Source organism: Nannospalax galili, unplaced genomic scaffold (assembly GCF_000622305.1).
Source record: "Nannospalax galili isolate Female #2095 unplaced genomic scaffold, S.galili_v1.0 scaffold136, whole genome shotgun sequence".
Taxonomy (NCBI): domain Eukaryota; kingdom Metazoa; phylum Chordata; class Mammalia; order Rodentia; family Spalacidae; genus Nannospalax; species Nannospalax galili.
Window position 1 is genome coordinate 2,197,837 of NW_008340872.1, and position 12,358 is coordinate 2,210,194.

The 12,358-nt window shown below is 44.5% G+C and overlaps 2 protein-coding genes across 2 annotated transcripts in view; one reads left to right on the forward strand and one right to left on the reverse strand.

Moving 5' to 3' along the window:
- The first annotated feature begins 283 nt into the window (after positions 1-283).
- On the forward strand, positions 284-1,679 carry Smim34a (small integral membrane protein 34A). Its single transcript, XM_029564881.1, has one exon. The coding sequence runs from the start codon at positions 956-958 to the stop codon at positions 1,508-1,510; it is 555 nt and encodes a 184-aa protein (XP_029420741.1). The 5' UTR covers positions 284-955; the 3' UTR covers positions 1,511-1,679.
- Positions 1,680-1,704: 25 nt separating this feature from the next.
- The window catches only part of Smim11a (small integral membrane protein 11A), a 48,183-nt gene continuing 37,529 nt past the window's right edge, over positions 1,705-12,358 (reverse strand). The window contains exon 4 of the mRNA XM_029564882.1: positions 1,705-1,842. The gene's annotated coding sequence lies outside the window, so the exon portion shown is untranslated. The remainder of the gene's footprint in view (positions 1,843-12,358) is intronic.

Genomic DNA, 12,358 nt, shown 5'->3' on the forward strand with positions numbered 1-12,358 from the left:
AAGTGGCATTTCCTATTTACAAACTGATTTATCTCCAGTATTTGTTATAGGGAAGGAAAGCTGATTAAACATATACATTCATTAACTATAGGCAAATAAAACGCACCCACAGTTTTTATACTATATGACTCAGTTTATTTTTCACTTATTAATATTTAGTATCTAACATCCTTTTTTATGCTGGACATGGTGGTACGTGTTTTTAATTCCAACACTCAGGAAGCAGAGGCAGTGGATCTCTGTGAGTTCAAAGCCAACCTGTTCTACATAGCAAGTTCTAGGTCAACCAGGGCTATATAGTGAGACCCTGTCTCAAAAAAACATAAATAAGTAAATAAATAAATAACCTTGTTATGGCTACATTGCATGGAGATTCCAAATGTATTTGACCATTTTCTGACTGACACTATTCATGTTGTTCCCTAGCACAAGTTTGGTATGCAGCAGTCCATCACTAATCCTTGGGGTATTGGTTCCATAGTCCCCCAGATAATACAATCTGTTGATGCTCAAATCATTTATGTAAAATAATGTAATGTTTGCATATAATGTGTGCCTAGTCTCCTGTGTATTTAAAACCATATCTTTGTTGTTTCTGATACCTGATATAATGTACAGAGTTATTTCATTGTATTGTTCAGGGAATAAGAAACAGAACATGTACATGTTTAGTACAGACACAATGTTTTCTTTCCAAATATTTCCTATTTTTGGCTAGTTGAATTTATGGATGTGGGACTAACAAATACAGAGACCTGACTCTATATTTCATATCTGTTCTAGAGCACCTTAGGATAACTTTCTAGAGGCAGAGTGGCAGGTCAAAGGTAGGTAATCCACCTCTGTTACTAAGATTTATGGTTGAATGTATTTACATTTGACCAGTGATCCTACGACCTCGGATTCATAGAGTCACACAATGAGTTCTAAAACATCACAAGTTTGCCACCAATAGATGAGAAAATGTTATCTCAGTTTTAATTTGCATTTTCCTTATATTGTGATTTTTCTTTTCGTGGTTCTGTATATGGGACCACACTCTCATCAGCTTGGCCAGGTGGTCCTTAGCCCAAGACACTGTGTCTCATCTGGGTCTCTCTGTTTCTCAGTGATCAAGTGGATACCCCAGGGAGCCTTCAACCAGACCCAGTCCAACACCCTCCTGAGTGATCCCATGGAGGGGAAGAACAGTACCGACTCTACCAGGGCCTTGAGGCTGCTGGATGGGACCAGCGCTGCCTGGTACATTCTTACCATCCTTGGCATCTATGGGGTCATCTTCCTCTTCCACTTGGCCAACAACATCCTTAGGAAAAATGAGAAGTCCTTGGAAGACATTTATTATTCAAACTTAAGTTCTGAACTCAAAAGTAAAGGACTCCAGATCAAGGTGTCCAACTGCTCGGCACTGATCGTCAGTAACACAGCTGTCCTTCAACCTGGTCAGGACAGCCTGGAACCAAAATGTGAAGACAGCAGATTACACACTGGAACCCAGGGGGTTCCTTAAAAGTCAAGGCCAGTGGACAACCATTGGGATCCCCCTTCCCCAATTATTTGCAGGTAGAGCAGTTTGGGTCTTACTTGGAATCTTGAGAGTGGAACTAGGCCCTGGATCAGGACTGGGTGACAATCACTGGCCAAGGACATGTCTGGCTGATGGGGTGTGACCAGTCACTCGCAGCCTTTGTCTTTGGATTGTCTGGTGTTTTGAGATGAGACAAGGGCAGCAGAAGACAGGCTTTCCATTCACTGGTGAAGCTTGTGTTCCAGGGAAGTGAGATGGGGGTACCAGTGTTCTGAGGAATCCAGACTTCCAAAGGTAGACAATGAGGCGGCTCCCTGTCATGAAAAGACAAGATTTGGATGGATTTGGTATCAGATGCTCTGAATTAAAATTCAGCTTCTAGGGTGTCACATACAATTTTGAGTAGCTAGCTGGTCACTTGGAACTTGTGGGAGTTGGGATACATTGTCCCTAAAAGAATATTTCGTTTTCAAAGCTGACTCCATTGAATTTGGGTGCAAAGTTGTTGATCACAGGGGCCAAGAATTCTTCATTTTCTCTGAAAGAGTGCAGTACACTGAAAAAAAAAAACTATTTTGGATTCAGAAGTTCCAGATTGGTCTGGACTTGTTTAGCACTGTCTTGATGTCTGTGAGTATACTACTTCAGTTCTCTGAAACTCAGTTTACAGTTAAAATAGGAAGAAGGATGCCAGACATACCAGCCCTACCCAGTAGATGAGAGTGAATGGGATCATGTGTATGAATGCATTTTGAAATACAAAATACACATGTAAATATAAGTATGTTATAGTGGTGGCAATGATAGTAGTAATGATGGTGGCAATGGTGGTGACTGGATGGTAATAGTTGATGTTCTGGTTGGTGATGTTGGTGATGGTGTTGATGGCATTAGTACTTGACGTTGGTAGTTATTATATTGATGGTGATGGCGATGGTGGTAGTGATTATGACAGCACTAGCTGATGCTTGTGGTTGGTGGTGGTAGAGAAGGTATTGATGGTGCTGATGAAGTTTGATGTTGACAGTTTTAGTACTTGGTGTGTTACTAAATTTTACTTCTCAGAGATGTGTGTGACTCCTGGGCCTCTCCTTCCACTGTCCTTTCAACAAACTGAGGTAATATTTCTCCAAACTACAGTTTGGGGAACCAAAGAATTTATTGGGCTTCCATGTAGATCAATGGATGAGGGGGTTACTTACAGAAGTGTGGGCACACATGGGCTTCCTTCCTATATTGCAGCAGGGACCCCTATGACCTCTTGGCAGTGGGCCAAGATGGCGAAGGCCACCCTCTCTCTCTGGCTTCCTCTGTCCCTGTCCTCAGTCCTTCCCCCATGTACCATTCAGGCCAGCTGGTTAGATGGAAGGCATGACTGACTCTCTCTGCCCCTCCCCTCCTACAAAGCATCTATATTAGTTTGTGGTGATTGAAGCAGGCAGGTAAATCCCAGCTGGAGAAGAAGACATCTGTCCATGCTTGTCAGTCTACCTTGCTAGGCGGAGGACAAGTCCATACAACATGATGGTTGTCATATTGGTGGTGATGGTAGTGGTTGTGTCCCTATGCTGGACAGCTTTAGTTGTCACATGACACACCTGGATAAAGGGAAGCTCAACTGAGGAATTTCCTCCATTGAACTGTCCTGTGGCCATGTCTATGGGGCATTTTCTTGATTGTTGAGTGAAGTGGGAGGGCCCAGCCCCCTGTGGGCAGTGCCACCCCCAGGCAGGTGGTCCTGTGTTGTATAAGAAAGCAGGCTGAGCAGGGGCCAGGGGAGCAAGCCCCCTAGAAGATGTAAGATCAAATAAACCCTTTCCTCTCCGACTTGTTTTTGGTCGGTGTTTTATCATAGCAATAGCAAGTAACTAGGACAGATGGCCATATCTAATTCTGGTGGTTAGTGATGACAGCAATAGTGTTGGTGCTGATGAAGTTTGGTGTTGAGGGTTTTCGTAGTTGTTGGTGGTGATGGTGCTCTTGTGGGACAGAAAATGACTAACCCCCTCACAGTTGCTCTCTAAGCTATGCCTGCACTGTCTTCCTCCACAGAAGAGACCATATGGAGATCAGTTGGTGAACCATATGGTAAAGTTCAGGTTTCCGTAGAGTCAGAACAGACACGTGACAGAAGATTAGGCCCTAAAGAGAGAGGCATCAAGATTAACATAGGAAAGAAGCCAGTTGGCAGAAAGATGGGCAGCCCCTCCTCACCAGGGCTGCACGTAAGGGATAAAGCATGCATAAGAAAACCCAAGATCTCCAAATGCAGGAGGAGATAGGTACTATGTAGATGACCCACCAAGTCTCCCCAGTCTCATGACTGACTGCCATTAGTGTTTCTAACTTTCCACAGGTTTCTGTCCTGCTTCCATATTCAGTCATGTTCTCTTTCCTAATAAACTATATTTCTACCACTATCTACATGTCCCTGGTCCAGTTGTTTGTTCTGGGATACCAGAACCTGGAAATCTCCGTGCATGCCTGCCGAACTCTTGATCCAGTCTGTAACAGACACCTTTGAATTTCATTACCTTAAACATCATGCAGTTTGGTCAAATGTTTCACAAATATCTATTACTTATGCCTGTGTTCATGAAATGAAATCTTGCTTAAATGACTAATGGGAAACTGGGGTGAAATGAATTTCCATTGGGGCTTTCAGCAGCTGGAGTTTGGGAGATGCAATCTGCGCTAGAAAGGATGATTCACCTCTGCCCCAATCTTTAAACTGTGGTCTTCAGCCAGCTCTATGATCTCATGAAAGCCAGAATGAAATCTGAAGCTTTTATTTTGGGGAGATGAAATATACTTTTGAGACTGGAGTTAGTTCCTCATAGGCGACAGTAAAGTAGCCTTGGAAAATGTCTTTGGATCTTATACAACTGTATTGGGTGTTAGCAGGGAAAGTGGCTGTTGCTCCTTAGAAAATAATGTTAGAGCTGGTTTGTGACCACAGGTCCCCCATCAACCTCTGTTGGGGTTTCCATGGCAGCACTATCAACAGAGTCCACAGCTGAAGATTAAGTGGGATGGATGCTCTTTGAAGCATACTGAGTCAATTTTTCCCTCCAAATACAGAAACACAAGTATAAAAATCTTGGTGAAAGAAATGATTCCAATCACCCATCAGATGTTTACTATTTTCAAGTTCCCCTAGAAGACCTTCTTCCTTCCAGAAACTACGTAGGTAAAGGTATCATTTAGAATATTTAAGATGAGATGCTAGATATTGAGATGGCTCAGCAGCTAAGAGCACTGGCTGTTCTCACAGAAGACCTGTACCTACATGGCACCTAACAACTATCTGTAACTCCAATTCCAGGGGATCTGACATCCTCTTCTGACCTCCTCAGGCACTGCACAACATGTGTGCACTTACACCCATGCAGGCAAAACACTCATACTCATAAAAATAAAAATAGCCAGTCATGGTAGCACAGGCAGAAGCAGGTGGTTCTCTGTGAGATCGAGGCCAGACTGGTCTACATAGCAAGTTCCAGGTCAGTTGGGGCTACAGAGAGATCCTGTCTCAAAAACAAAAAGAAACAAAAAACACCCATGTGGGAGACAGGCTTGAGCCTAGGGTGACACTGCAACTGTCAGGGTCATGTAGTTTCCAGAAATCCAGGCTCTGTAATCTGAAATCCAATATGCTAATGAGGCATCCTACCCGCTATTCTGTGATAGGACATTAAGTCTGATATGCTAATAGGATGCTAAGTCTGTTTTGCTAATAAGGTATCCTACTTGCTGTACTGTGATAGGACACTAAACTTGTTATGCTAATGAGATAGCCTACTTGTTGTGTTGTGATTGGACCAATACCCCTATATAAGCTTGTGCCTTCCTGCAATAAAGCAGACCTGTGTCACTGAGCCTGGTCTCCTGTGTCTGAATGTGGCTTCGCTGACACAGTCTCCTCACCAGCCCTGGGGTCTAGGAGGAGCAGAAGCAGGGATAACAGGAGGTAGCACAGGGCAAGCAGAAGAGCTGCCTCAGCACCAGGTGACCAGAAGAGTGGCCTCAGCCCAGGGCGGGCAGAAGAGCGGCCTCAGCCCTGGGCGAGCGGAGAAACAGCCTCGACACCTGTGAGAACGAAGGAGCAGCACCCACAAGAATGGAGGAGCAGCCGCTGCTGGTGGTGACCACACACCCACTTCTTACTGGCGGAGATTAGTAGATGTGGCTCCTAATTCCAAGGGACAGGGAAGTGCCATCCTGCTCTGTATCCAGGAGACCCAGAGTCCCAAATGAGGAACAGCCCTACCATAAGTTTGAACAGATCAGAGGCTCTCAAACCACATTCCACAGAGGTTTCTTAGTGTTGTGTAGATGCCAAAGGGAAATCTAGTCACATTCCTTTTTTATTTACATCCAACCTCTCTGTATTTAAAAGCCAATATATCCATCTGTGTGAGGAAACACTGTTATGTTTCTCTCAGAACTAATCAAGATGGTTGGAACCACAGCATTCTGCTCCCATAGGTCCTTATCACACACACACAGACACACACACTTAGCATCACTTGGATGCTAGTGAGATCTCAAGCTTAGGTCAGGCATCACTGAGAACCAAGACACCAGAGATCTCAGAAAACCCCAGGTTGGGGCTGCTGCTCTTTTGGAACCTGAAGGAGCGCTGGGTTCCTGGCTCCTCCTCTCATGATGAGATTCAATCCCAGAGAAATCTGACATGGGAGTTTGTATTGTTTTGTTTTTATGTGAATGAATGCTATGCACCCGTGTGATGCAATGCTTGTGGAGACCAGAAGAGGGCATTGGATACCCTGGAACTGAAGTTCCAGTGGTTGTGAGCCGCCATGTAATTACTGGGAACTAAACCCATGTCCTCGGCAAGAGCAGCCATTACTCTTAGCCATTGAGCCATCTCTCCAGCTCCCTGATATGGGAGTTTTTGCCTCTACCAAAAGGGAGCTGAGGAGGTTGAAGAGAATTTGATCATCACCCAGGCTAATGCTTCTAGCTCTTTCCCAGTGGCAGGCAGCTGAGAATACTGATATTGTGAGAAGTGGGCTGTGGGAAGTGGGCTGTGGGACGTGGGCTGTGGGAAGGCAGGTCTGAGAAAGGTTTCCTAGCATTGCAGCTCAGCTTATAGAAAACAGGAAGAGCATCAGAGCTGGGTGCACACCATCAGATCCAGATCCTTAGAGTCACACACTCACCTGCAAACACACAGAGACATGGACACATACACATTTACACACACATGTGTATACCCACCTACACACACATCACACATGCATGCAATCACATATGTAAATACATCCCTACATAATATACATCCGAACATGTCCACATATCTGTACATTCCACATATACACCTTCTTACATGTGCATTCTCACACCCTTATTGGTTCATAAAAAAGAGAAAAATCAAATATAAAGGCAGATAAGTCTTGACTCTTGCTAGGTCCAGCTCTCCCACTTTCTGTGTAAGGTCTCAGGAATTGTCAAAAAATGTGAAGAAACTCCTTTGATCCTGGTCAGCACTCCTCAGTTCTAGAAAGTGTATTTCTTTTTCTTAATGTATATTTTATTGAGTTTTTGTGCATTTATTATAATAGATCTTAATCTTATAATAGATCTTAATCAAATTTAGACACTGTCCCCATCCACACACCCCATGCATTCTGTCATATATGTTAAGTCCTATCCAGTGAAGCACTTGTACCCAAATGTCCCTCAGTGCAAGTTCCTCCACTGGAGTCTAGTCAGCCTGTCTAGGGTCACTCCCTTCAAGACAATCCACTCTCCTTCAACCTGCAGTAATCAGTCGCCAATAGTTCCTTGGCTAAGGTTGGGACCTGCTGCCCATTTCCCAAGTTCTGTGCTGGGTTTTTGTCTGATTGAGTTTGCATGGGTCCTGTGCATGCTGACACCATTGTTGTAAGTTCATATGAGTGTTTCCAGAGGCCTAAAAAACCTGTTTCCTTACACTCATGCACCACCCCTGGCTCTTAGAATCCTTCTGCCCCCTCTTCTGTAATGGTCCCTGAGCCCTGGGTGGGTGAGTTTAATATGAGTCCTATCCAGGGACACTCACTCTGCAGTCTCTTATTCTCTATGTTTTTGCCATTTGTGGTCTTCTGTGTGCATCACACTTTGTTGTATGATGAAGCTTCCTTGATGAGAATTGAGAGATGCATTAGGATTTTCTCTACCCCCTGTTCCACTATGTTCTATGAGCTTTGGGTGTAGAGCTTCCACTGTAGATGTGTCACTAAGGCTGGGCGTCTCTCAGATACATATTCTCTGTGTGTGAGCTGTTGTAGAACTCTGCAATAGCCTCTGTCTGTTGCAGAAAGAAGCTTCTTTGGTGAATGGTATATGGTATACTTTTCTGAGAGAGAAAAGCAGGAAGTGTGTGTCACCTCCTAACTGTGATCCTCAAGGCTGGCAATGAACGAAGAATAACCAGAGTGCTTACCCATGATTCAGAAATGTACTTTTTGTAACTTTGTAATTGTATTTTATGTGTATGCATATTTTGCCTGCAAGAATGTAGGTGCACCATGCGCTTGCAAAGCCCACAGAGGCCAGAAGAGGTGGTGGAGCCCTTGGAACTAGAGTTACAGATAGTTGTTAGATACCATGTGGGTGCTAGGAACCAAACCTTGGTCCTCGGCCAGAGCAGCCAGTGCTCTTAGCCACTGACCCATCTCACCAGACCTTTTATTCAAATATTTGATGAAGTGTTTTGTTACTGTTAGGCAGACTCTAAAAGTAGGAGATCATATGTTTTCAATTTACATTATGTAAAATTTGTGTGATGATCAAATTTTAACAGCAGTACTTACTCAGTATAACCTTCCCTTTAAGGCATAAGAGTGTAAATATCTCCAGGCCATATGGCCTGTGTCACAGCTAATCAATTTTGTCTTTGTTATTCGAAAGCAAACACTGGCGATACAAACGCAAAAAAGCAGGATGGGTTGCAATAAAACTTCATTTACAAAAACAGATATAAACAGAGAATTATGGTCTTTATAATTCAACATATATTTTTCACTTAATGTTTAGTAGCAAAACAACATAGGCTACAAAGTGAAGTAATAAATACAGAAAGGACTGCGTCACAGGACACTGAACAACAGGGTGAGCATCTGGAGCTACATGGGAGACATGGCAAATAGAAAGTTTATTTTATAAAAGAAATTTTTTTCTTTAAAGGATTTTTTAAAGATTTAATTTATTTTTAATTTTTAAAGATTTAATTTATTTTTTATTATTTGCGTGCATGCTCAGGTTCCTGTGGAGGCCAGAAGAAGGTGTCAGATCCCCTGAAGTCGGAGTTACAGGCAGTTATGAGCTGCCCAGCATAAGTACTGGGAACTGAACTCTGGTCCTCCAAAGAACAGCAAGTGCTTGAGCCATCTCTCCATCCCCTGAAGGACTTAAAGCAAAGAGAATGTCTTCTGTAGAAAGAGAAACGGGTGAGGAGTCCTCTCTTGGTTGGGAAGAGGAGGAGGAGGGCACTTGGCCTCTCCCTGTGTTTGCTTTGTAAATGGAGGGATGATGTTTGCTCTAATAACACAGGTCACAAGGATTGATTAATATGTGGTAGGTTGGGACCAGGGCCATTTCTAGCACCGAAGGCTCAAAAACACTATTATGTCCCCAGTCACTAAGAACAGGGCCTTCGTGTCTCCCATGAGATCCATTTCTCATAGGAACTATCACTCCAGAAACACTTTTGGGGAGGACAGAAAACTCCAGAGACACGTGCTCATGCACATATGCACACGTGCACACACACACACACACACACACGTAGGTTGTCCACCAAGTTCCAGGCTGGATGTGTCCTCAGCATGCCTTTCTTGCCTTGCCTTTTGTAGGAGAGTGCTAGGCCCTCTGGGGAGAGCACAGTGCCACTGAGGGAGCCAGGTGGGGGCAGAGCTGTCACCCATCTAGGCTCAGAAGAGGCTCCTGGGCTAACCTGAAAAGTTCTCAGGTCATAAAGGTCTCCCTGAAGGTGACTGTGCCTTGGAGGGGGACACGGCTGTGGAACCAGGATGAGCTGGAGCTGGCTTTGAGGTTCTCAGGCCAGCAAAGACTCCATTCCCAGGGTACTAGGACCACAAAGGCTTGGATCTGAGCAGCTCCCCAGATGCTCACAGTGAGCAGCACCCTGGGAGGACCTCAGCACCTGCTAAGGACCTGCTAATACCAAGCCCAGTGTGAGTCCACTCCAATAAGTAAATGTGGTATCTCCTGAATGAGTGAATTTGTGCAAGAACACCCACCAGCCACATGAATACACACATCTATTTATAGCGACACCTGCCTGGGGACTTTTTGGTGTTTTGCACTTTTGTTTTGTTTTTGTGTGTGTGACTAATTTCTAAATAGTCTGACCGCTGCATGAACCTCAGCCCAGAGCTCCCAGGATCCCACCAGTCTCTCTTTGGCTGGTTTACTCCAAAGCTACACTCCTATTTTTGCTCTAGAACAGCCCCGACGGTAACTGAACTTGTGCATTTCCTATCAAATTCCTCTACTCATTTTAATAATATTTTGTCAGACATACTTACAAACAATGAAATGCTAAGTTGTCCATCAGATTGATAAAGATTAAAAATAAGTAGCATTAAAGACCTGGGGAATACAGATCATCACAAACCTTCAGTGTGGTTTGGCCCTTTCCTTCCCCTGTTCTCTGTATAGATACAAATCTGCACACTTACACTTCATAATTATGAGGAAATGCTCATCATAGCAGTGTGGGAGCTAGTAGAGGCCTTAAACATCTCAATAGCCACGAAGCAGGGGCCTTGTAAAAACAATGTATAGCATGTATATGACAATGTAACTATTTCAATAGTAATGGCCTGTCAGTCCTATGTCTAATTAGGACATTATCCAGGTTATAAAAGCAAATTACAGGGGCTGGAGAGATGGCTCAGCAGTTAAGAACACTGGTTGTTCTTGTAGAAGACCCGGGTTCGAATCCCAGCACCCACATGGCAGCTAACAACTGTCCGAAACTCCAGTTCCATGGGATCCGACAGCCTCTTCTGTCCTCTGCGGGCTTTGCACGACATGAGTGCACTTACCTATATGCAGGCAATACACACATACACATAAAATAAAAATAATAAATAAAAAAGCAAATTACAAAGTAAAATATAGAGAATGGTTTCGCCTTTAATCCCAGCACTCGGGAGGCAGAGTCAGGCAGATCTCTGTGAGTTGGAGGCCAGCCTGGTCTACATAGTGGGTTCCAGGACAGCTGGGGCTACAGGGAGACCCTGTCTCAAAAAGACCAAAAAAAAAAAAAAAAGATGCAACTATTTGTGGAGATGTATGCTATAGATACAGGTAGAAAAGTGGTTCCCTTGTACTGTGGGGAGTAGAGGGGGAGACACAGTGATTCTGTATGGCTGGAAATTATTTACAGCATCTGTGCATTGTATTAATGACTTAAAAGACAATGAGACATTTTAAAATTTGAATTCTAACAAGTAACTAATCCCCTCTTCCAGTCTGCCCACCCCCTTTTGCAGCCTCCCTGACCTTAAAAGAAAAATCCAGGTATATTAAAATGTTAACAAGTTTATCATGTCAACAATCCATGACCAAACTGCAGTCAGTCAGTACTCCATGGAGGAGAAACTTTTAAAAGACAGTTGAGATGCCTCTCAAGTGACAAAAGGCTACATCCAACAAATCCGCTGTGAATTGAAAACATAGGAAGTCAAAAAACTGTACTTGGTACTGAAGGTACACTCAACAGTCTTGACTCTCCTCTTTGTGTGTACATATATGTCTTAGTTTGTCTTTCCATTCCTGTGACAAAACACTCTGACCAATACCAACTTGGGGAAGAAAGGGTTTATTCAGCTTACATCTCCCAGGTCACAGTTCATCGGGGAGCCCAAGGTAGGAACTCAGGGCAGGAACCTGGAGGCAGGAGCTGGAGCACAGGCCATGGAGGAACACTGCTTACTGACTTGCTCCCCTGGCCCCTGCTCAGCTTGCTTTCTATGCCCACCTGCCCAGGGGTGGCACCACCCACAGTGGGCTGGGCCCTCCCACATCACTCATCAAGAAGATGCCCCTCAGACATGGCCACAGGCCAGTCCAATAGAGGCAATTCCCAGATTGAGGCTCCCTCAACCCAGTGTGTCAAGTTGACATTAAAGCTATCCAGAACAACATATATGTGTGGAATGTACATGTTCATGCATGTGCATGTGTGTGCAGGTGCGTGTGGAGGCCAGAGGTCCACGTTAGGTCTTCCTGTCTTGCTCTCCATCTTTTTAAAAATTTTACGTGTATGAGTGTATTTCCTATGTATGTACAGTATATATGTAAGTGAATCTGTGTCATGCAATGCCCGCAGAGGTCAAAGGAGGGTGTTGAAGCCCCTGGAACTGGAGTTATGGACAGTTGTTGGCTGCCATGTGGGTGCTGGGAACCAAACCCGGGTTCTCTGCCAGAGCAGCCAGTGCTCTTAACCGCTGAGCCAGCTCTGCATCACCTCCATCTTATCTTCCATCTTATTTTTTGAGAAAGGGTCTCTCAGGGAACCTGAGCTCATCAGCTTGGCAAGACTGGCTGACCGGGGAGCTCAGGGAGCCTCCTGTCTTCCCAGAGCTGGGGGCGCAGGAGTGCAATGTTGCTCCTGGTTTGTTACACTTGGGCACTGGGGATCTGAACTTGGGTCCTCATCTTACACAGCAAGCACTTTACTGGCAGAACCCTCTCTTCCCCACATTTGGCTGACTTGCTATCACTGAACAGCACTGAGGAGGTGAGAGGAGAGTAGGGGAGAGGGGAGGCGGGAGGAGAGGGGAGGAGAGG

What these genes read in the sequence shown, in the direction of transcription:
- Smim34a (XM_029564881.1), top strand. Translation starts at nt 956, where the DNA reads ATGAGAAAATGTTATCTCAGTTTTAATTTGCATTTTCCTTATATTGTG.